Raw genomic sequence first — 24990 nt, 5'->3', positions numbered from 1 at the left:
ACTTTTTTAAAAAATACCATCGTGAGTTCATCCATATGTTCCTGACACGAAAGGGCCATTTTCCCCACGCGCATGGCCATGTGTATGCCCCCCTCCCACGCCGCCTCACAACCGTTTTGCAATTCTGCACAGTTGGGGTTACCTGAAAGGGCGTTCCTTTCAGGGGAAGTTCACCGACATTTTGAAGAAAATGGGAAAAAGTGACTTGAGGCAATTCTTGTGCGGATGGTACGTACGGTGAGGGGAGATGCAAAATGGGGAATTCAGTTGGGAAATTCAAATGGGGAGTTCACTGGGAAACTCAAATGGGGAGTTCACTGGGAAACTCAAATGGGGCTTTCAATTGGCGTTATTTTTATCAATCGAGGGGGAAAGAAATTCCAAGCAGTTCGATGCGTGAGCACTTGAGCATTCATATATGCTCTGCTCTGTGTGCAAGGGGCAAGTGGCACAAAATAAATCCTGCCCATAGCCCTCGCCACATTTCGCATCGCAGAGGTCATCTCTCCGTTTGTTATTCCCTCCCACTCAACTTTCTCCCCTTACAATGTAAAAATGGCCTACTATCCAGGTGTATAACAAAACAGGGGGGCTAGACTGTGCCAGGAAAGGCTTATAAGCAAAGTTTGCTAGCAATTTTTATTTCCCCTCTGGGATTGTTCCTCCTTCGCGGTGATGTAACTCCCAAATGGGTGACGAATAAAATGCTGCTTACAAGTAGAAGGAGCGCAAATCAGCGTTGCCCAATTTTACACGCCCTACTAGTGGAGCGAGCGGAAAGAGTGTTAAAAAGTTCGACTCAAATTGGGAATCATTTTTCCCTTTTCTTGTGACAGTGGGGATACTGGAGCATACGAAGAAGATATGCATTTCTGCTTGTAGCCTCAAAAAATATAATGCAATGTGAAGTATCCTTTTCTGGGTAAAAATTGTAGAAGGGGTTAGCAGTAGGAAAAAAAGGAAAAAAAAAAAAGAAAAGAAAAAAAAAAGAAGAAAAAAAAAGAAAAAAAAAGGAGTTCCCTTTACGCACACCACCCATACACATTCGAACTTCACGCAAAAGGTGATATGTATCCTTTCTCAATGAAGGGAAAAAAAAATCGTGTCAATTGAAAAAAAAAAAAAAAAAAAAAAAAAGCAAGCAAACAAACAAACAAACAAACAAACAAACAAACAAACAAACAAACAAACAAATGAATGAATAAGCAAATAGCCAAAGCACAAATGTCATGAGAAAAAGAAAAACAAATAAATGCAAAACGGAAAACAAATCGCAATTCGTTTAAGATACCATTTGTCACATTTTTTCGCAACTTCTTCCTCCACTTTTATCATACCAAAAAGGCTACATTAACTGATTTACACGCTTGAATAAGCCCAGGAGCACGCCCCAAATTTATGTGAAATGTAACATCCTCGAACTAGGGGGAGCACATTTCCACTTGCACAAAAAGGAGAAAAATGCAAATATTAGTAAAAACACTGACCGGGAAAAGACAGTCGTTTAATTTTGAACCATCCAGTTCTGTGTTTCAAATAAAGATGGCAATTGAGGAAAAGGAAGGAATAGACGCAAAGCAGATTCGGCTCATCTACTCAGGTTTGCCCCCTCGCGAAAATTGAGCAATTTTGTTGCGTTTTTTTTTATATTTTCGTCAAATTTTTGTTACGCTTTTTTGCGTTTTTTTTGCATTTTTTTGCATTTTTTTCACATTTTGGTTTCATTCCCAATGCGTCTTCGCCTCGTGTTGATCATTTGGAGAGACCCCCGTTGACGACGCTCCAATTCGTCCACACAGCTGCGATAACCCAGTTAGCGTGTGCACTTGGCATACCCCTCGTTACACCCCACATTGGTAACTTTTTTTGCTTTTTTTTTTTTTCAAGGGAAACAAATGCACGACGATATGAAGCTGAGCGATTATAGGGTGGTGCCCGGATCAACCATTCACATGATTTTACAACTCAGAGGAGGATAATTTAGACTGAACAGAGCGAGACCGGAATTTGACTCCCCAACCTATTTGCAGCGAATGTTTATTGCTTTTTTTTCGCGTCCAGGATTACGCGATTGCGCATCGCGTATGATGTGTACGCGGCATTTTTTTTTCTTCTTTGGCCTCATTTGTACCAAAACGTTTGCAGAAGATTAGCTACTCATTTGCTGTTACCCCCTTTTCTGCCTGGCTAATTCACCTTTTTTTTTCGTTCTACAAAGGGGCGCCAATTTGACGAGCGCACCAAATTTGTTTTCCGGGTGTGCTGCCTTTGTGCATATTTGTACAACCAGCGCATTCGAACAAGTACACGCTTTCCCCCCACACACACAAACGCACCGCGTGACGCTGAAAGTGTCAATCAGCATGCGACGCACCATCGTGAATGCAACGATTGACCAAATGGGCACGTTGTGCTGATCCCCTCCCTCTTAACATTTCTTCTGCGCTTGTAAAAGTATAAGAAAAATGTGAACCAAAAGTGGAACCAAAACTGTTCATCGCCCCAGTAGTTGTTCCCCTATCATGGAAGGGGTTCTCCCGCAACGAAACTGCTCAACCAGCAGAATTTATTTCGCCTTACTTAGCGCACATGTGTGGACCTACCTCCACCAGTACCACTTCATAGTTTGTACCTTTTCATATTTTTTAAATACAATTTTAATGGTTATAATAAACGCATAACTGAACACAAAAGGGGGGAGAAATGATTTTCTAAATTTATACATATGTGGAAAAAGGGGAAAAAAAAAAAAAAAAAGTGAATGATACTCTATAAAAAAAAAAAAATGCACTTTTTACATTTTAAAAAACAAAAACTTTATGCATTACAAATTTTCCTTTTTCGAAAAAGTGTGTTTTTAAACAGAACAAGGGGGCAGGCACGCCATACACGGCCGCGACGCTGCGGTATGCGAAACGCGCCAGGTGCTGCTGCGCTGTGATGCGCGGTGCTGTGCTGTGCTGTACTATATATACTATACAATAATTACATTTTTGCACATCCTGGCTGTTTTTTTTTTTTTTTTTTCCCATTTCTCTCGCGTCACGTGCACAGACGATGCACAACACTGCACATGGGTGCGCAGGGCGATTTGCACTTCTTCACATGTGCACAGGCATACCTCTCTCGTAGTGGGCATACAATCACGCTTGAGGCAAACGCGCAAAACGTAGCGACAGTTGCATCAAGATAACATCCACAATGGGTGCGTTATATACACACTTACAAAAGAAACACTGCAAGTAAGAACACTGCATTTCTGCATCACGACAAGGTGTTTCCTTTTATATGCGTTTTTATTTGGTTGAGGTGTGTGCTCCACCGGTCATATGCAGAATATGCATCTATCTGCAGAGCGCGTCGCGTGTGTCTCCATGCGAATACAAACACGTGGCTGTGCATGTGTGGCGAGCAAGCATACAAACACAAATGCGGCATAGAACTCTTGCTGGGTACATGGTGGGGTGAGATTCTCTCCTACGAAAGGGTAAGCCATTTGGGGGGGGAAAAAAGGAGTCAAAAAGGGGTGCACATTTTTTCTCCTCTCCGGTTGGGAACCCCCGATACGCTTCAACTTCTTCACATATTTCACTTCTTCTGGTTTGCCTTGCTGAGCCTCTCCTGCTCCTGCATATACTTGGAGTAGGACTCGTTGTTCCTGATGTTATGCCTCTCCCCAACGATGACTATATTTCCAAGCTGCGCCAGGTGAATGGATCCCCCCATCATTTCTTCCGTCTCGAGCTGGGACCTCAATTCATTCAAACCTTTGGCTGTATCTTTATGGGTCTTCTTTCTCCACTCGGATAACCTCAAATCAAAAACGTCTTGAATTACAAATTTGATTCTTTTGGAATACATTTTTTTCCTTTGCAATTCTTTCAGTCGACCAAACCAGGTGTCTAAAATGTTCTTGTACTTCTCCATTTTGTCTATAAAAAACCCAGTGGAGTAAATGAGCTGGAGGAAGGCCTCAATACAATATTCCTTCGGTTCTTCAAAGGCGATTAATAAATCATGTGCTATGCTAATTACAATCGATATGGATACAATTTGCCTTTGAAATAATTCTCCTATCAATTTTACAATTCCAAATAATCTTTTCTTTTGTTTTTGCTCCACGAAACTTAGCTCTTCTTCATTTTCGTCATTTTTTAATTTTTCCTTCATAGTCGATTCGAAGGTACTTGGCAAATTTTCATACTCTTCTTGGATTTTTTTTAAGAGTGCAATTTCGAAGGAGGATTTTTTTTTCATTTCAAAATTTGGCGATCTCCATTTCAAGGCTTGACAAACATCGGCGTACATTTCTGACCAGTCATGTTCCAACACCGCTTTGTTGATGACCTCATTTACAACGGTTTGAATTTCGTCTGTATTCGTACGCGAGTCCATAATTTGGCACATTTTTTCGGTAATGATTGGGAAATTCTCCACCGTCAATTTGTTTAGCAAGCTTTTTATTTGTCTTTCCATATACTCCAGGGGGGACATGTTTTCTTTTTTCTTAAACACGTAAATAGCTTTGGCTGGTTTTTCCGTCACTTCTTCTTTTTTCTCCCCATTTTGCTGTTGCTGAGGGTCCTCATTTTTGTCGAGTTCACCCGTTTCGTCCTTCTTCGTAAAGGCGTTATCATTCGCTTCGTTTGCTCGATCATCTGCTATGCTTCCTTCGTTCATTTTGCTATCCGTTTCGCTGCCGACGTTTCCCTTCTTTCCCTTTTTCTTGCCGCCTGGCTGGTCATTGCTTCCGTTTTCGGCATCCTTGGCGTTCTTTCCACTTTTATCGTTTTCTTTCTCCTTATTATTGCCCCCCTTTGCATTTTTATTTTTATTTTTTTTATTCTTTTTCTTCTCCCCAAGGGACGTACTCGCATCTGCCCCTGCGAGGAAGAACGGCTCGTCATCCTTCTTCGCCTTGGCCTTTTTCTTATTCTTGTTGTCGTTTCCCTTTTTGGACATATTCAAATCAGCTAGCTGATTCAGAATAACATTCTTCTTTTTAATAATAGAATTGATGTCTATATATTTGTCCTCCCCTAGTTCTCCCCAGTCGTCATTATCCTCTTCCTCATCGTTATGAGTTCGGCTGTCTGCGCTGTTCATGTTGGGATTATTATTGGTGCTTCTCCCAGCCCCCGCTGCTCCAGGAAGAAAGTTCGCACTGTTCGTCAAATTGGTTTTATTCAAATTGGGGTTGCTATTTACGCCTGGGTTCGTTACAACGCTGGGGTTGTTGAAAGTGCTTGTCATCCCTTTGTTGGCAAAATCCGCCTGCGCGTTGAAATTCCCGTTTGCGTTCGCACCGCCTGGATTTTCAAAATGGTAGCCCCCCTGATTTTGTACATGGGGGGGGTAATAGTTATTATCCACGCTGACAGACTCCCTTTTGGCAAAATGGGCGTTATCGCTGGGAGTCATCATGCTGTTCATGTGGCTCGCTTGGGAGATCTCCTGATTATTAAAATTGGGGTTCCCCGAAGCGTGGGGGTAAAAATTATGTGTTGCGTCCATGCCGCTTTGGTTCCCACCAGATGGGTTGTTGCCCATTTCGGGGTACCCACTACTTCCGCTAGTACCCATGTGACCCATATTTCCCGCGTTCGCGTTAAACGCATAATCTAGTCTATTCCTGTTGGCATTGTCGCCGCTATACATATTGCCCTTTTTATTTTGGTTGTCATAGTTCATAAAAGCTGCGTTCTGCGAGTGCATCCTGTTCATATTTCCCCCATCGTTACTACCGCTGTTTCCCCCTCTGTGCGGTGCGTAGTACTTATTGTTTGCCCCCTGGCCCCCATAAGGCAGATATTCATTTTTGCCTTGATCCGCGCCATTCATAGCATCGCTACTGTCAAACTTCTGTTTGTAGAATGCCGCGTTATTTAAGTTACTAGATGGGTTGTTAAACCCAGCAGTCGTCGAATTTGTAGTTTTGCACTCCACATCATTTTCTATAAGCGTAGTATACTTCGTTTGCGTCGAATTATAATTCATGTTGGGATTAAATTCAGCGGGGGTATTTTTATTTGCTTCATCCATGTTGATGCTTCTGCTTGGCATGCCACTTCCCTCATTCTTAAAATTGCCACCGTACTGGCTACTCTTATAGTTGATATTCTTCTGGCCATCTGGGCTGCCACCAAAGTTAGCCGTGCCGTCACCACTTTGCATGCTCGATTTTGTAAATTTGTTATTTTTATTTGCACTTTTGTAAAAGGCCTTATTATTCATGTTGCTAAAATTGTTGTTAAAATTTCCCCCCACATTTGTGAAATCATTTGGATTTGAATTTTTCCCACCGTTTTGATTGTTTGGCATTGCTTCGCTATTTGTGTAGATATCAGGGCTGGCGAGATTCACGCCGTTCGCGCTGTTCATGGGGTTGCTACTGGCTGGCACTGCGCCGCCACTAATGCTAACACCATTATTCGCGTTACTACTATTATTGTTAAAGTTTTTATTCACTCCCTTTGCACTCGTTCCGGCGCTCACATTCTTCATAACGGAGTTGTTCCTATTCGTATTTTTACTATGACTGTTTTTGTAATTCCTGCCAAAGCCATACTTTGCATTATCCGAGCCGCTCACATTTTTATTATAATTATATTTGGATCCTTCTGCGCTGTTCATATTGGCATTCATTTCGTTACTGTTGAAGTTACTGTTTCGATAGCTGGGTGAATTGCCTTCTTTTTTTGTCCTCCAGTTTCCTTGGTCCATTACGTGGCTCTTCTTATTCATCGAGGAAAAACTGCTGTTTTCGGTAGATTTATTTGCATTCCTATAGGTGTGACTTGAGCCGCTCCTCAAGCTATTCCACTCGTTGTCCATTCCTTCTGGGTTGCCACTCTGGTTGGTGTTGGTGGAGCCCTGCTGGTTGTATGTCCTCGAAGCGCTGTTGTTTCGGGGGTTCTTGCTGTACCTACTGTAGGGCGGGGGGGAGAAAAAAAAAAAAACACACATGTGGTGAAGCGGGCCACGCGTCATTCAAATACTGCATGTATTGAAGGTGCGCATTTGCATGGTCAGCAGCGCGATGACGAAGTGGCGCATTATGTCACACCCGTTCGCACGTATATACGTATGTATCATATACAACATGCGGCGCATATTTTTTCCCATTTTCTCCTTTTTTGCCTTTCTTGCTACCTCTTCACGTCATCGTTTCCCTTTTTCTTGCCTCCATCCGCAGCTGCAATGTTTTGGGCCTGGGGGGGAAAACGGGTGCACATGGGTAACGGCATAGGTAAGCGCCAACACGAAGCGGCTTCGTGGGTGGGCCCCAAATGGGTACATATGCCCATGCGCACATAAGTACGTTTTCACGCACGCGCGTATTCGCCCAATCGCTCATACGCTCATACGCCCATTTGCTCATTCGCTCTGGCCTACTTCGTTCAAGTTTTTTTCATTGCTCTGGACATTTTCCTGCTTCACATCCATGCAGCTCATTTTTGTTTTTTTCCTTTTTCCTCTCTCTGGTGTTTCACGTTGGCCGAAATTGTTGGCAAATTGTAGGCGAACACGTATACGCACATGTACAAATACGTGTTGGTGTACCTCCGCGAACTATCGTTTGCATGAACGCATACATGTAAACACGTTCGGGCATATGTACACTTGCAAACGCGAATGCACGTGATGTGTACGTATATAAAGGTGCGCATATAAAAGTGCCTACGTAAATGTGCCTATATAAATGTGCCTATGCAAATTTGCCTACACAAATTTGCCTGCACAAATTTGCCTATACAAATGTACGCCCGTGCGCACGTACGTAGTACAATGGCGCGCTTTGCGTGACTCGTAAATTTCCTAACAAAGTACAATCCCCGTGCCAAAAAAATGTTAAAGCATAAAATTGCAGGGGAAAAAACACAAACAGGGGGAGCGTGAATGCAGAAAAAACTAATTAAAAAAAAGGCATGTACATATTTATACTGTACGTACGTATGCTGTACGTGTGTATACTGTGCATATGCGCATTTGCATATGAATGGCGCGTTTTTGTTGCGAAAAAATGGTACACGTGGGGTTTATATATAGTACATACGCACGTGTATACGTATACGTATACACGTGCGTATATGCAAAACGCGCGCGTGATGCTATTTTACAGGTTTGCTGATTTAAAACGCTCAAAAGAGGCGAACGCAATTCGTGTCACCCGGCGAAATTGTAAAATAAAATTGCTTAATCACTCGCGTTGCGAAAAAAAGTATTTGCAAACACGAGGGATGTAAAAACTGCGCAAATGGAAAACGAATTTTCGTTCTCTTTTTCTTTCTCTTTTGCTTTCTCTTTATTTTTCTCTTCTGCTTTGCGTTTTTTTTAAAAAACTGCTAGGGAAAAATAAAACGAACGCGCGAGCGAACGGGTGAACGAACGAACGAGCGGACGAACGGACGAGCGAACGGACGAACGAACGAATGGATGGATGAATAAAATAAAACGCAATGATGTGAAGATAAACATACAGTATATGTATGCAATTACTATATACGTATTATCTGCATATATAATATGCTATACATGTATGTGGATTGCGAAGTGGCATCCCATGAAACAGCGATTTATACGTGCGAACGTATACGCGTTATTTATACATGTATGTTAATGTTACAATGTACTATGCAAAACACGCATGTTTTTTTTTATAGGAAAAAAGGAGGTGTACATGCGGTAACATAACGCGTTCACGCAGTTGGTTTTTGTTTGTTTTGGTTTTTCATGGCAACATTACAAACGCGGGAACGCATGAACATGCAAACAGGTTACTCGCAGGGCAGCCCCTGGTGGTGGGCGAAGGAATATGCGCGAATGTACCGCATGTAATGTAAGCAGTATGTATATATAATATATATACAGTACATACGAACATGCGTAAATAAATGTATGTATATATGTAACGTATATGTATGTATATATTATATACTTATTGCATGTATACATGTGGTAAATAAACGCAATGGTCATATACCCTCCGTATTATTACTTTTGCGCGAGTGACATTTGCCGCCGAAACTGAAGGTAAGAGGTAAGAGGAAATTACGTTTTTCCCCTCGCTTTTTTTTGCGCAATGTTAACACAAGAAAAAGTGGCATAAAACCCGCCGAGTGGGGGAAAAGGGAACGCTTCAGAAAAAAATGTGTTTGCTCAGTGGTGGCTGGGGGCCGATAAATTCGCAATTTTTATCCGTCACGCTTTACAATATATATGCGTAATGGCAGTGCTTTACGCGAAGCAAAAAATCGCTACGCATATGTATTAGTAATTGCGCGTGTTATTATTATACTATACTTACGCGCATATGAACATATAACCTTTTGCATAATAAATACTACGCATGTAATATTTTACATGTGGTATACGTCATTTATACGCATTGCAAATGTTCTGTAAAATTAAAGCGCCTTTTGCGCGATTGCAAACAGAAGGGGCAGTTCGTGCAAGTGGGAAGCGTTTGCGTGGGAGGAAGCAAAACAAACGTTCGCTTAAACAATGACGTGCTTTCTCCCCTAAGTAACCTTTTCAGGCATTTCTCTCAAGTAGGGAATGTTTTCCTGCGCATGTTTTGGCAGCAACCTCTACAGCAGCAGCTTCTACAACGTGCATGGGGTGAGGAAAGAAGGCGTATGTTGGTGGGATCTTCACAGTGAAAAGTATATATATGGGGTATACACTGCACGTTTATATGACCTACATATAAACAATAAACATATGCGTAATGGATACATTAAGAGTTCTCTTCACCATTTTTGTTAAACCGCCCGCGGATCACGCGACTTTAAACGTGGAGAAGTGAACATGTTTTATGTTTTTTCTGGTGAGAACAATTTTACTGCTCAAGGGTGTTTTTTTTTTTAAACTTTTAACCGTGTGGGGAAAAAAATGAAACAAAAAAGGGAAAGAGCAACGTGGAATGACATCCTCTACGCAGTTAACATATGCGCGTTTGGCATGGATGACATTTGCACAACGAACTGAAATAAGGGGGGGCACCGCAAAACGGAAATGTGTTGCGATATGTTCACATGTGCTGCATATTTTCGTAAGGGAATGCAAAGTCACCATTATTTTGCACGTCTTCGGGGTGTTAAAGAGAACGCACCATTCCCCCGTTTTTTTATGTGCTGCTTTGACAGCATAACGGTAGAATGTTCCATAAGGACTTATTAATAGGGAACAAATGGTCTTTTTTTTTTTTTTTTTTTTTTTTTAACAATTTGCGCGTTCCTTTAGTAATTGTGGGGATTGCCACTTAGGCAGATAGCAGTTCAACGCGTGTTATGTGGTGTTGCGTGTGAGTTTTTTTTTTTTCCCCTCCGCAGTTAAGGCACTTTGCCACATGACGAATTAGCAATGCACCGAGGGTGGGGTCACGAAATGTTCCACTACTTCTGTGACGCAAGGATTCGTTTGTGTCAAAATTGTGTATATACATAGTGAAGTGGAGGCCAATATTATCGCAAAAATGCAGACATGGCTTTGTAGAAGTAGTAAGTTAAACTTTGTCCCTTGTGATTTTCCCCCATCACTTTGCTTGTCATGTGCATCGCTTGGGGGGTTATTAACCGGTGCGATATATGTATATACATATAACAGTGTTCTACATAAGAATTTTGCCTTGCTTGGCATGTCACCGCAGCGAGGGTCATCAGCATGGCGCACGTTTAGGATGTTGCACATCCGTAATGCTGCTGACAGTTTGAAGGAGCGTATTGCAGATGATTGTGCCGGCGCGGTGCTTTTGCTTTACGAAATATACAATTTTGGCTACATCATGCGGAGGGTGAGAAAAACCGAAAGAAAAAAAAAACGTATAACCGTGTAAACGTCGTTGTATGTCCCTCTGAGAGGTTTAAAACGGGCGGAAGTGACTATTAAGTGCATATGATGCGAAATCGTTTTGCTAATTATGCAATGAAAAATTCACAAGTCTTCCAGAAAAAAGGTGGTAATGTGTGCATCCTCCGAAAGTTTACTCAGCGCGCAAGTGTCACTATAACACATAAATGGCATATTTTTTGGGAACATAGCCAAAGTGTACTATTCCAGTTTAAACAAAAAAGGACAGCACATGGCATTCGCATGTGCGTATATGTGTACACTATTCGGTTACGTAACGTAAGGGGGATTACATAAAAGAAGAAAGTGATTAACACAGGTGACTTGTTGGTGTGTCATTTATTTTGTCGCGTGATTTACCATTTTGTTCACCATTTTATTCATTTTTTGTACTGTTTTAAAAAATATATATCCGTTGATCGCACGGTTGGGGCGGAAAATGGTTAGCATGAATTGTTAAAGTTCAGACAAAAAGGCGTAAAATGTCCATTTTGCCATCCTTCAAAAAGTTGAAAAAATCGTTACATTGAGAGGCGCACAAGTCTGCGTTTATGGATTTGATAAAATCACGTAATGGAGTTAAGTACGAAAGGGTGATGGAAGAAATGTTAAATTGAACTGGTTTCAAATTTTTCAAAGTTAGCCAAAATGGTATTTGTGTTTTGCCTGAACGGGCTATAGCTATATAAAAAAAAAAAAAAAAAAAAAAAAAAACAACGGCTATTTATACGCATTCATTGCACATTTTTGTACATGTGTACGAAGCAAATGTAGAGGTCTGCAGTTGTCAAAAATGAAACTTCAAACGTAGATTAAGGAAAGAGATTTAAAACAGAGTTGTGGTAAACGCACAGAAATGTCGTTTTGCTGCGTCAAAGATTTCACCAAATGCGGTTAAACCGGGTGACCAAATTAGCGTTTTTAGCGTCTGGGCGAACCGTTCACTTTTAGCATGCGCGGGAAAAAATGTGCTAGAATAATTGCGCAGCATTTGGGAACGGTTTTGCAAAACTTGTATAATTTCCTCAGCTTTGTACGCTCTGTGCGACTTCCCCAGTTTTTTGCGCTCTATGCGACTTCCCCAATTTTGTGTGTTTTGTACAATTTTCTCAATTTTGTTCACGTTGCTCGCGTTTGCCTTTTTGTGAAGCTTTTTCCCGACGTTTTCGCCCTTCACGCGCGAAAGACCGTTGCGTCAAAAATATTTCTTCACTAATTTGTTTAGCCCAGACTGTGCGCGCCCCCCCTTTTTCGCAAAAATTAACTGAACTTACAACGTTTCAGCAGAGCAGTTAAAAAATTAGTGGGGGGACGCTATTTCTACGCACAGTAGAAAAGGGAAAAAAACGAAACGAGCAAAGAAACAAAAACTGCAGTTGTGTTTGATTTTTCCTGCCAACAGCTATAGCCTCAAAATGGTGGGAAAATAGCGTATGTCACGAGTTAGCCACGTACATATATATATCTATTCCTACCTTATGGGAATTAAAAAATTCCCTACGTGACCCCTAAACCCAGCTTTATTTTACTTTTGTCGTTTATGCTTAAGAGAGTCGCAAGGAGGAATCAAACTGTTCCTCAAATTGCCTTCCCCAAGCAACAACTCTGCGAGGACACATAAACCTACATGAGCAGAAAGCGCACAGAGAGGGAAAAAAAAAAAAAAAAAACGAATTATAATGAGCTACTCGCTGAACTTAGGCACCTCCAAGAAGACTCAAGATATTTCCGGCACAAGCGACATGTAAGAAAGAGAGAAAAAAACGATAAGTACAACTGTAACGTGCAAGCGTTATGTAGTGCCACATGGGGGAGGGTGTTCACCCTGTGCGGGTACTTATCGTACACGCATCGTGTGTGTAGATTAAAATGCCCTCTATAAGTACACGCCAACGCGGTACGCACATGTTGCCTCAAAATGGTCTTAGATAAGTGTTGGAGGAAGAATGGCCAGTTGCTTTTTGTGAACGTTATGCGATTGGACGGTAAAGCGGCATTTCACTGCAATTAACTGCAATTAAGCGCATTCACAACTTTTGTGGCCTTGTCTCGCCCAAATGTGCGATTAAAAGGGGAGCTCTGGACAAGGTTCTCACGTGCCATAAGATGCGCGCTTTCCTTACTGCGTAGGAAGCATTGCGAGAAAGGAAAAAAAATGAACGCCACAGGGGAAGAAGGGGGAACAATTTTAATTGTGCCACGAAGGCATGAGGAGCGGCCCCCCTATAAAGCACTTCCACCACAATGTTCACTACTAAATGTCGTTGGGTAGAACTTCACACGACGAAGAGACAAAACGAAAGATTAAAGGAAAAAAATAATATTATTAAAATAAAGTAAAAAAAATGAATGAGAATGAAAAGCTACCCTTTTTGCAGGGCATACTACCCGTACACGACCTAATCCCACACTTTCCGTTTATGTATTGTCTTTTGTGCAAATTGTGCAGCCTTATTACTTCCTAAATGAGCAACATGATACGGGCATCAGACAGTGTTTCCTCTTTTATGCCTTTTTTTTTTGCGTGTTACGTCTACTGTGAGGGAGTATTTTTTTTTTTTTTTTTCATGATTTGATATTTTTGCGAAGGGGTCCACAAGCACGCCTGCCTCTTTCCCGATAAAGAAATGGCGAAGACTCGCGCAAGCATCATTTTGATAATACATTTCCTTCCCTATTTTATGCATATGTATATGCGTGTGTGCACGCACGTATGTTTTCATTTGTGCAAGTGGATGCTCTCCCCCGATACACATACATATACGCACACCCACACATACACACTTGTGCGTGCTTTCTGGTGACCTATTCATGATACGAATCCGCCGTCTCTACGTGCGCACAGCGGCGGTTAAAATGCACCACACGTACATCTGCGCACTTATGTGAACATGTTTTTTTTCAGAACGGAGAATGTGTACGAGAAGGAAATTAAGGAGATGAACGAGATGAACGGGATGAACGGGCTGGACAGCTCCAATGCGATCGCCCAGATGGGGGAGGACAGGGAGAACGAGCAGGAAAGGGAGAGGGAAAAGGAGAAGGAAAAGGCGAAGGATAAAGTGAAGGAAAAGGAGAAGGACCCCCCCTACAGCGACCACAAGGAAAAAAAACACGCGAAGAAAAACAATTTTATGAAAATTTTTAAAAAGAAGAAGAAAAAATCGGAAGAAATGGAAGAAATGGAAGAGACGTTTTCGAAAATATACGACTCGAATTGTGTGCTCTCGAATCCGAACAACGTAGACGAAGATAAGTACTACCTCTCCTTCAGTGAGCTAAACAGATGCGACGACCTGTCCGATAAAATCGTGGAGGAACGCAGCCCAAGGGATGCCAAGCATGCGGGCAAATCACACACGGGAGAAGGAAGCAAAAAGGATAAAAGGGTAGACAAGAAAATGTCAAGAGAAAGTAGAAAAAAAATGAAGATAAAAAAAAAAAAAAAAAAAATCCCGTCCATCGGGGAAATTAAAACTGAGAAGAGGAGCAAACTTACGGAAAAGCAGAAGAGTGGAGAAAATGGCAATAAAGAGGAGGAAGACGGAGCGGAGGACAGAAATTACAACTTTGAACCACATGAAGATTTAAAAAAAGAAATCGAAAAAATAAAAATCGACATAGACAAAATTAAGAAAAAGGGAAATGTAAAAAGAATATATGACGATTTGAAGTATATACTCCTTTTCCAAAATGAAATAATAGACATTCTGATTGAGGACATCCGGAAGAATAAGCTAAGGACCAAATACGACTTGCTGGAAGACAGCACGGTCAAGGATGATGTAAATAAAATGATTTTAAATCACATAACATTGGATCTTTTAAAATTTAAATACATCAACACGAAGTTGAAGGAGCTAATTCTCTGCGTGTATGACACGAAGAAGTTTAACGCCTTGATAAGAAAAATAGTCTACAACAAATTGGACGAAATGAAAAAAATTGTGGATAAAAATGGAGAGCTAACTTTTGCAAAAACGATGCTGAGCTTTCTGTACAAGCAGCTCAAGTACTGCCTGGAGGAGGAGGTGCAGTCCTACTATGACCAAGTGAAGAATGTGAACGACGATATTCATAATTTGAAAAAAAATGTCGTTCACATCATTTTTGAGGCCATAAATGACGTTTGCTCTTTGCCACATCCAAGTGAGATATACTCCACGAGGAAGAAGAACGCCAGGCATGAAGCGCAGCTGAGGAAGAAGCGGCTTATGTGTCCAGAATACCAGAAGGACTTGAATAGCTTTTTCTCCCTTTACGATTGTGTGCATGTCGAGAGAGGAAGCACCGATACGCAGGGAGTAAACCAAAACAAGTTCAAAAATTTCTGCGTTTTGAGCAGCGCGAGGAAGGATAACCATATGCCTCCACCACAAATGATGGGCAAAAACGTAACATTCGGTGATCATACCGGTGGAGTGGTAGACAAAACGTACTTGATAAATGCTGTGCAGCTGCCAAAGTATCCACCCTCTACCACCATTTTGAATCATTCCTATGTGGTTGCAGATGTGCCCCGGAGGAACGACTCCAATTTTAGAACCCACAAATTCGTTTCGCACACCGCGCCCATAAATGTGAGTTATTCAACGAAGGGGATTCGGCAGCCGTGTTCCTATGTGTCTAATTTGAAGGCAGCAAAGGGGGGCACTTACTCGGACGACTTGAACTGTTATTATGGTGAGGCCACCTCTGCAGGGGGTGGGAATGAATATAGTGCGAATGGGCTTCACTATATTTATGGCGAGAATGATGGCCGCAGACTGCAAAGCGGAAGTAGTCGTCTACTGAGGGGCGTTGCTAAGGAGTGCTCCCTATTCTGTAATGGACTAGATAAAGTGAGGAGCTTGGGTAACTTTACGGAGCACACGAATGGGCAGCCCATGGGGGGGAACAACCCCTATGGGTGCTGCCCAATTGGATGTGATGATCTTCGCAGGGGAGATGCATTCATTGTGGAGAAGATGGACTGCAGCTCGCGGATGGCGCAACCTGTGGAGTGGAATAATCATGTGGGTGGGTTCGCAGTGCCTTGTGTGGGCGTGCAGAATGGTGAGCTGATCGAAAGGGGGGCAGGTGACCCCCTGCGGAGTGTCTACCTGGGCAGTGGTCATGACGGGAGAAATCCCCTATACACCCCTTCCACGGGAGTCACCCCCTCCACCGCCTGTGCTGCCACCCACTTTGCGGAGCCGAATGGGGGGGCGAACCGGGAGAGAAACCCAATGGAGTACACCGGATTCGAAATCGTATCGAGCAAGGAAGACATAAAGAAGCTGGAGGCCTTTCTAAACGACCAGTGGGGAAGCTTTAAGCTGTTTGAAAAGTGGGTCAAGGACTGCTCCAAGTGGCAGTGGATAGATCTGAAGCTTCAGAGGGAGTACATAAGTAGCAGTGTGGACTTGGAAAAGCTGAAGGAGGAAAAAAAAAAATACCTGGAGAAATGTATAAACAAGAAAATAAAGGAACTGTGGTGCGGACGCATGAAAGGTCTAATGAATTTGAAGCTATGCGACATGGAAAAAAAACTTGTAAAAAATTTTACCTCAAATAATGTGATTAGCAAAAACATTTCTGAGGTTATGTTAGATTACGAGAGGAGCTCCATGTGCTACCAAGATTTGTACGCAAGAATTCTAAGTGCAGAGGGGGACAACAAAAAGATGAGTTCTCTATTTAAGAAGTACAACGTGTATAGAGAAAAGAATAGTGATGAGGAAGAGGCCAACTCGACCCACGGGGAGGGGAAAAAAGACTCCATTACTAATGCGGAGGGTACGAAATATGCCCATAAAAAGAAGGGGTATGTACAGTCCTTGATTTACAGCTTTAATAAGAAGTCGCACAAGCAGAGTAGCGCCAAAGAAGGCTCTCACCTGAAGAAGGAAAATGAGCAGTCGAACCAGAAGAAGGCGGGCGCCACTTCGGTGAAGGAGCCGCCTCATTCGAAGGAGCACATATTCGCGGAGAATGGAGGCAACGCGAACAAGGGGGACGCACCTGTGAAGGAGAACGCGCATAGCAGTGTGAAGGTGGGTGCCAATGTCAGTGTGAAGGCCAACGCGCATAACCATGTGCACAACGACAAAGACAAACTCGCGGAAGAGGTCCGCAGCAACCACCCCGACAGGGCGAACAGCTCCTACATCTATAACGACTCGTACCTGCGTAACGACTCGCGAGTTAGGAGCGGCTCCCACATAGGATGCGAGTCGCGCAGTGGAAGAAGCCACTCTGAGCGGAGGAGCGACTCCCACGGCAGCAGCAGTTCCAGCTCGCGTGTCCGCATAGAACGGTCGGCCATAAAGAAGAAAGAAAACAACGGCTCCTTCTTCGACAGCTTCTTCCTCTTCAAAAGTGAACCCAACAAAAAGAGCTCCGGGAGCAAATCGGGCAGCTCCGAATCAACGGCCAAGTCCAAATCAAAATCCAAGTCGAACAGCTCACAACATGAAGATGGCTACCCCATGGAGTATTCCAAAATTGAGGAGTCCAGTAAATATAACAAAAAGAAAAAGAAAAAAAAGAGCAAACGGAGTAACATGAGTACCTTTAAAAAGATTTTTTATCTGAACAGGAAAAAAAAAAGCAAGGAGAAGTCCTCCGACAGCGATGAATCTTCGTCTGACTCGTCCGCGAAGGGGGAGAAGAAGGAGAAACGCGCAAAGGGTAAGAAGGAAGCCACAAAGGGGGAGAAAAAGGAGCATGCGAGGAAGTCAACACGGCAAAGGGGCAGCGTAAAAAAGGGAAGTCTAAACCAAAGGGACATCCTTTCAGACCGCCAGTCCTCCTCTGATGAGGAAGAGTACAAATATGATGGAGAGTTCGAGTACGAAATTTTAGAAAAGGAAGTGGGGGACCATCTGCACTTGGAAGAGGGAAAGGAAAAAATCGTGTCCATTGAGGAACTGCACAGGGAAGAGAGTTGCGAGCTGCTGGCGAAGTCGAATGTTAGCAGCGACGCGGGCGCGAGGAGAAGTCTCCATAGGGTGAAGGAAGCACAGCAGGGGAAGAAGCAGGAAACGCTGCAGGGGAAGCAAGAAAGCAAAGGAGCAGATCCGCAGGAGGGAAAAAACGAACCCACCAAAAATGGCAGAGCTAAGGGAGCAGAACCCATGTCGGTGAGCCAAATTAACGACCACTTGGGGGAAAGCGCACGTCGCGCGTCATACATCAAGGCGAGTGACCTAAAGAAGGTGCACTCATTTGTGGCGGGCCACTCGATCAGTTTAGGAAAAGACTCCAAGCAAACATCCAGCGTGGTGAATAAAAAGGCGAGTTCTTTTGTGGACGACGGGTCAGGCGCACTGGGGGAACACAAGAGGAAAAGAAGCCGTTACGGTGAAGGCAACGTAAACGCGCATAATGCAGCAGAAGCGCTGGCAGACGCAAAAGTAGCAGACGAGATTGAAGCGGATGACCGAACGGGGGGGGGAGAAAAATCACGGAATAATCACGCCCACGAGGGGGAGCCCCGAAATGGAGGCAAAAAAAATAACTCCATTACCCACTCGGACATTTCGTACTACTCACATGATGAGGAAGAAGAGGAGATAGACGCGGAGGTAGACGCGGAGGCTGACGCGGAGGTGGACGCGGAGGGCAACAAATACGACAAGTTCTCGAGCCTAGGTTCCATAAAAAAGGGAAATAAAAAAAATAAATTTAACAAGTTCTTTAAGAATTTGGGAAAGTTTAGCTTCAAACCGTCGAAAAAGAAGTCCAAACAGCTGTCCACCCACACGAGCGAAATCATTTTGAAGAGTGCACCCAGTGTCGCTTCCAACGAAAATATGGATGAGCATATGGATGAGGAAATATTGGAGGATCACGAAAGGGCTGTGCCCAAAGGGATGAGTGCACACGGGAAGATGTACATCTCGAAGAGCTTCTTGCTAAGTAGTGATGTTAGTAATAAAAGCGGGGAGGGACTCACCAAGAGAAAAATGAGCAACCAGGTGGATAAGTTATATTCCTATATAAACAAACTGAAGGAGAAGAAAAAGAGCTCCACCGAAATGGAGGCAAACTTGAATGATGCGCTGGCGAACGGTGCAGCGGAGGAGGAGCAACAGCAACGGCAGAGAGACGGAGAGAGGAAGTTAGTTGGGAAGGCACTTCCCCCCATGCGTATTATCAGTCGCATCGAAACTGCAAACAGTATGAGTGTGTCCAATGAGAACATCACGAAGGAGTTAAAAAAAAACGAATCGGAAGTAAACCCTTTGACGAAGAGACCGTACGGCAGTGGCAACATTAACAAGGGGGACAATCATCTGGGTGAAGATCTTCTCGAAAGGAGCAGCCCAAGGGGGCAGACAAACTCGCCTCGTTTTGGCTACAGCATGTCTAATCAGGAGATCTCGGAAGGGAGCGGCAATTCGGGCGATAGCGCCTCAGCTGGGAATATCTCATATGAGGGGAGTTCGGGGAAAGGCGGGGAAGAAGCCACAGCGGGGAAGAAACACCCAAGTGAGAAAACTGACGGGGGGGGAACCGTTGCGGGGGTGAAGGTGAAGGAAAGGAAAAAGGACAAGGGGGGGAAGCTGAACTTGAAAAATGCGCCGCTTTCTCAAAATTCGTCGCACTCGCGTGATGCGCAGCGTGGAGCGAAATCGCCCAGCTTGTCGTTTTCCTCAGACAACCTGAGCAATTACGTGCAGAGCAAGTACCACGTGAAGGAGAGCGAAGAAATCCACAGAGAGGTGATGAGCTCCGGAAGTGCCATGGAGGCGAAGCTGGGCTACAGCATGTACAGTAGCTTATACCTCGAAGAGCGGGAGCAGAAAATTAGGCGAAACGTTTCGAAAAAGTTCTTCAACAAAGGGAAAAGCTCAAGAAGTGGGAGAAGTGCAAGAAGTGGAAGAAGTGCAAGAAGTGAGCTAAGTGAGCGAAGTGGGAGAAGTGCGAAGAGTGCGAGGTGGTCCAAAAAGGGGAGTCGAAGGAGGGACGAAAATTCCTCAAACTCCTTGGACATTGTTAGGCTATCAAGCTTTAAGTCAAAGTCAGATGTGAAGCTCTCGTGCAGTAACAGCAAGGGCACTTCCTTCTCGTTGTCAGATTCGAAGGAGTCTCACATTTCGCGTGGGTACATGTCTGATGGTAGGAAAGAGAATAATTCGTACTACAAATATGTCCAATCGATGTTACCCTTTGGGATGATGGCTCATCGGGATAATGCTAGTCACGATGGGGATTCAGCAGATGGAAGAAAGGGACGTCCATCGGAGAGGAATGGCTAATATGTGTTGGGGAAGAAGCGCCGGGGATGGTTTACACCCGATCGGTTTGGCAGTCGGAGAAACCGACGGGGGAGCAGCTTCTCTCCTTTGGCTGTATTCCCTAGCAGGAGGGAAGTTGCCCAGGTGGAGGCATTCACTAGCACGGAACTACGCGTGCACCATGGCGTAACCCTTTTTTGTTCCCACGAGCATTTTTCATTTTTTTGTAAATAATTTGTGGATGTGTCATCGCACCCATTGAGTGGAAGCTACTGGACAGTTTTCCTCTCACTGGCAGTCGTATGTTACCCTTCTTCGACGCGAAGTTGAGTGTGCTGACGGAGAAGCGTTATTGTATTGTATTGTATTGTGTTGCATTTTTTTTTTTTTTTTTGTGTGATGAAAAAAGAAAGGCTAATACACGTTCATTCGCGAAGCACAACGAAGTGGCCACTTCTCTGTTGCAACGTTTCACGAAGTTTGCAAAATTGACATTGTTTCCGGGGGTTCTCCCCCCAGCGTTGTTATTTTGTTGTCTCCCTTTGTCACATTGCTTGCATTTCATTGCATTATTTTTTTTTTTTTTTTTTTTTTGTTTTTTTACGTGCGCCCTTGTCAAAAAGCATCATTGGGGGGCGCGGCAGCATAGCCGACACACCGCTTCCCCCTTTGCGCGTTTGTTTCGTTCATTTTTCCCAACTTCAGTTATTTTTGTAAATGTATACAGACGTGACGAACTGGGCATCCCCGTCGCACTCCGGTCTGCTGCTCGCGCATGTGTGCAAGGTGGAATTTATTTTATTTTTTTTAACCTAATGGTGAGGGAATAAGCATACCGCTTTTTCTTTTTCTTTTTTCACCAAAAAAAGGAAGACCTATTGAGCAGTTCCTTTGCAAAGCGGGCAGAGAGAAAATTCGGGAACGTTTTTGCTGATTAGAGGACTCATGTGTGCATGTGTTTTGCCCGCAAATAGTTATCCCCCAGGTGTGGAACCTCCGTTAAGAGAAAGCGGCTCTGTAGTGAAGCGGTGATAGCTGAAGTGGTAGGGGGATAAAGAGAAGGGCAGTTTATTCCCTTTTGAAGAACCCTGTTGACCGTCAATTGGGTGCTCTCAAAGATTGGCATCACGATTTATATTTACACAAATTTGCATTTTTCTTTTTTGCCGAACCGTTGTTAACATTTTCGCAGCTTTGTGCGTATGCAAATTGGCTGCCTATATGTTCACTCCGTTGTTTTCTATGCCGTAGCGCAGAAGGGTCCATGACATGCCATATGTACTAGCGGTGCATACCCCTAAATACACACACTGGAGCGCTTTGAATGGGGAACCTTCTTCGCGATGCTTGCAGCTGAGTTGTTCACAACTGCAAGGGACACTCGCTTCATTGCGTGCGCCTCACGTGGTACATTTTGAGAAAATCGCAGAATTGTTTTTTTAAAAAATCCAATTGATGCAAACCGCTTTGCCGTTTTTACGCATAAAGGGCAATTTGTAGAAAGCTGTTTGGTTGGAACAGAGGAGTGTGTAAAAATAGCCTAACCCTTTGGTGTGATTAGGGGAGAACAGAATTGCTAGGTGAGCTTGCTCTGTTCGTTCTCCCCCAAAATGTTATACCATGCGAGTGATTTTCGGAGGAACCACTTTGCAACTGGTTGGGGAGAAAGGGGCAGAAGTACGCACGTACTCTCTGGGTGCGCAGCGTCCCCCAACTTTTTCTCCGTTAATCCGACTCAGAAAGGTGAAGAAGATGGCGCACAGGGGAAACGGCTACTGCTGCTACTGCTGTTACTGCCGCTTCCGCCGCTACTGCCGCCCCCCTGCGTAGGTGCCCCAACTAGCCTTCAAACTTGGACGTGTCGTAGCAGCCCTTGTGCTGCTTGAAAAACTGCTCAAAGCTTTCCCTTTGCTCCTTTAAATTCCAGTCCTCCTCGTGGTACACATTTTCAAAGAGGCCACCTACGATGTTGTACCTTTTAATGCTTTCATGTTTCTTCAATTCTTTGAGGACTTTTTCTTTGATGGCTTTTCTGTGCAATTCGTCATCCTTATCTGTGTACAGTTTTTTATTCTTTAAGTAGAGGAATAGTCTGCTTATAGGATGGACCCCCTCCTTTTTCCAAGCATCATTTTCTTCCTTGGGTCTGTATAGGGAGGAATCATCGGAGGTGCTATGGTGGCCATATCTGTAGGCCATAAATTCCATGAAGACAGGTTTAGACTCTTCGGTGCAAATTTCCCTCATTTTTTTTGCAGCTAAGTAGGTAGCGAATAAATCATTCCCATCAACCCTAACGGATTCTATACCTAAAGCTAGTGCCCTAGGAGCCACACCATCACCTCTGTATTGGTCCTTTATAGATGTAGAAATAGCGTAGAGATTATTTTTGCATATAAACATTGTTTGCGACTCTCTTACGGCTGCAAAATTTAGAGCGGCATAAAAATCTCCTTCCGATGAAGAACCATCCCCACAAAAGGTAGCAGCAACGGCTTTCTCATTTTTCAATTTCAACGCATAACCACAGCCAGCAGCATGAGATAACTGAGATGCCAAAGGAGTGGTAATTGTGTGTATGTTTAATTTCTTACTAGTGTAGCAAATACACATTTGTCTCCCTTTCCCCTCATCATATTTGTTCCCAAACAGTTGATTAATAATATCTGCATAATCAAATCCCCTTGAGAGTAAAATGCCTGTTTCTCTATACTGACAGTATAGGTGGTCATCTGGAGTCAGGACCTTTCCCAAACCAAATTGGATCCCCTCTTCTCCATCATTTACAATGTAAAAGGAAATCCTACCTTGTCTTTGAATGCCATAAAAAATTTCATCCCATATTGAAAACTCAACCATCTGTTTATATAGCTTCACTATTTCTTCCTCTTCAAAGGGGGCATTATGGCCATCTAGTAAATTCCCTTCCGTATCTAGTACGCGGAATATAGGAAGTCTGTTCACTTCATTTGTCGTTTTTAATTCGGTTGAGAATTCCGAGTGGAGCAGTCCATCCGTATATATTTTATATGCAGAGAGATTTTTCTTCTGACTTAGGGTGCAGACGTTCCTCTTGGAGCAGAAACCGGGGAAGTTGTTTTTCCTGCAGAGGTACTTTTGAACCACGTTCCTCATTTTGGCTACCCGTCGCACAGTGCGTGTGTATATCCACCCACGTGTGTGTGTTGCAGGTTTGGCTTCCTATCACAGCTTTCACGTGTCGTTTTTTCACCTTTCCGTTGGCCCGTTTCAACTTGTGTTTTTTTTTTTTTTTTTTTTTTTGTGGGGAGTGGTGTGGGGGGTCGATTATCCACCTAGTTCTGTGTACACAAAATTGTGCAGGAATTCACAACTGTTTTTTAGGGTGTGCCAAGTTGGGGAAACACAGAACGAGCTCGTTAATTTTTTTTTTTTTTTTTTTTTTTTTTTTTCGTAGTAACACCAAATGTGGGGGAAGTGGCGGCATAATGTCCCGTCAGGAGGAAGCATAATCACAATTAAGTGGCAAATAGTTTGTCGCGATTTAGTTGATACATGGGGATGAACGTGGAAAAAAGAAAAAAAAAGAGAATACCCCACGAAGCAAATCAAAAAAAAAAAAAAAAAATTGCTGCCGTATCACCGATGTAGGCATTAACACTAACATTTGTCAAATGCTTATTTTTCTTTGTTTCCCCAGCTGTGCAAATATTTTTATATGCATACATGCACGATATGTTGGCACCATTTTACATCCCAAACGTATGATCTCTTTTTATTTCCAAAGGGAAAATACCTCCCCAAGAATTGTCACCTTTATGCACTTTTCCCATGGTTCAAATGAAAGGATAAAAAAAAAAAAAAAAAATCCTGTTGATTTTTGTCGGCAAGAATATGCGCCACGCGTCCTGCGGTGTACTTAAATGCGAACGAACGCCGTTTGGTTCTTCAGGACCACGGTATTTCCCGGGGTTTACAAAAGTTTGGCAGTTTTGCCAATTTTGTCATTTTAGCCAATTTTGCCAGTGTTGCCATTTTGCCAATTTTGTCAGTGTTGCCAACTTTTCCTACTTTGCGAACGGCCCCCTTTAAACATCCTTTTGGCGCATCTCCCTTTTTACACCTTTGGCAGAAGTTTCTCATCATTTCCACAGAATAGGATTTGCCCCAACGCTGCTCATTCCAGCGCGCTTTACAAAATGAATAATAAAAAAAAAATTGGAAAAAAAAAAAATTAAAGTATTAGCTACTCGCAAAAAGGTAACAATAGTTAAATTAAAATTTATTTGTAGCCCCATCGAAAGGGGCAACTGAATTTTTACCACCCCACGTAGGAATATGTGAAATTACTTTGTATACATGCCATTTCTTTTTCTAAAATGAAAACTTAGCGTTAACTTCGCATATCACACGGTGCCACAATATGTTGTGTATTGTTTTTACCAAATTATGGGGCTTCCATCCTTTCACTTTTAACCATTTTACTTTTACAAGATGGGAAAAAACGAACGGGCAAGTTGAAAACGTGCAGACCTGGGAGTGAAAATGTATCTATGGTGGGCACTATCCAAAAGGAATAATAAAACAAAGGAGAGGGGCTGGGTCACGTACCGAATAACCCACTCTGACCAAATTGGGAGGAGAAACAAATTCGTTCGATTGCCCTTTCGATCGTCAGCGCTAAAGCGGTTAAAATGGCTAAAAGGAAAATGCGCTTCCACAGGAGTACGCACACGCCTCCTTAGTGTGCACAGGATGAGTGTAATACACAAAAATGCCTCTGACATTTCCTATGCGACAAGAGCGGATTGCCGCTATTTTCGCCTGACTGCTGAAAGAGCTAATCGCACTATGATCAGGCAACCATCGGTATGTTACACCTTTACAACGTGCGCATAGCTAAAAATTCTTTAACGTTTTCCTGAGTGTGTCGCAT

The 24990-nt window shown here is 43.2% G+C and overlaps 4 protein-coding genes across 4 annotated transcripts, besides 15 other annotated features; 2 read left to right on the top strand and 2 right to left on the bottom strand.

Annotated features, from left to right (window-relative positions):
• Positions 1–1167: 1167 nt before the first annotated feature.
• PVX_122475 (ubiquitin domain containing protein) lies at positions 1168–2667 on the top strand. The gene is made up of 2 exons (XM_001617007.1): positions 1168–1600; positions 1888–2667. The coding sequence occupies exons 1-2, from the start codon at positions 1462–1464 to the stop codon at positions 1977–1979; spliced, it is 231 nt and encodes a 76-aa protein (XP_001617057.1). The 5' UTR covers positions 1168–1461; the 3' UTR covers positions 1980–2667.
• Positions 1548–1575: a microsatellite.
• Positions 2232–2255: a microsatellite.
• Positions 2668–2948: 281 nt separating the features above from the next.
• Positions 2949–2972: a microsatellite.
• Positions 2973–3062: 90 nt separating this feature from the next.
• Positions 3063–3203: a microsatellite.
• Positions 3109–3286: a microsatellite.
• A 302-nt stretch (positions 3287–3588) lies between these two features.
• Positions 3589–7455, bottom strand: PVX_122470 (hypothetical protein, conserved; the record flags this gene model as incomplete). Its single annotated transcript, XM_001617006.1, has 3 exons — positions 3589–6928; positions 7153–7211; positions 7396–7455. The coding sequence occupies 3 exons, from the start codon at positions 7453–7455 to the stop codon at positions 3589–3591; spliced, it is 3459 nt and encodes a 1152-aa protein (XP_001617056.1).
• Positions 5688–5716: a microsatellite.
• Positions 7456–11006: 3551 nt separating the features above from the next.
• Positions 11007–11030: a microsatellite.
• A 435-nt stretch (positions 11031–11465) lies between these two features.
• Positions 11466–11507: a microsatellite.
• A 93-nt stretch (positions 11508–11600) lies between these two features.
• On the top strand, positions 11601–20096 carry PVX_122465 (hypothetical protein, conserved; the record flags this gene model as incomplete). The annotated part of the gene is made up of 2 exons (XM_001617005.1): positions 11601–12595; positions 13757–20096. Exons 1-2 carry the CDS (start codon positions 12531–12533, stop codon positions 20094–20096), a joined length of 6405 nt encoding a protein of 2134 aa, XP_001617055.1. The 5' UTR covers positions 11601–12530.
• Positions 12429–12487: a microsatellite.
• Positions 13498–13524: a microsatellite.
• Positions 16067–16090: a microsatellite.
• Positions 19380–19442: a microsatellite.
• Positions 20097–21914: 1818 nt separating the features above from the next.
• On the bottom strand, positions 21915–23210 carry PVX_122460 (2-oxoisovalerate dehydrogenase alpha subunit, mitochondrial, putative; the record flags this gene model as incomplete). The annotated part of the gene is made up of 1 exon (XM_001617004.1): positions 21915–23210. One exon carries the CDS (start codon positions 23208–23210, stop codon positions 21915–21917), a length of 1296 nt encoding a protein of 431 aa, XP_001617054.1.
• Positions 22068–22096: a microsatellite.
• Positions 23211–23609: 399 nt separating the features above from the next.
• Positions 23610–23639: a microsatellite.
• A 725-nt stretch (positions 23640–24364) lies between these two features.
• Positions 24365–24385: a microsatellite.
• Positions 24386–24990: the final 605 nt, after the last annotated feature.

Source organism: Plasmodium vivax, chromosome 14 (genome assembly GCF_000002415.2).
Source record: "Plasmodium vivax chromosome 14, whole genome shotgun sequence".
Lineage (NCBI taxonomy): Eukaryota > Apicomplexa > Aconoidasida > Haemosporida > Plasmodiidae > Plasmodium > Plasmodium vivax.
The sequence above is the reverse complement of the archived record's forward strand: the minus strand, read 5'-3'. Positions and strand labels throughout refer to the sequence as shown.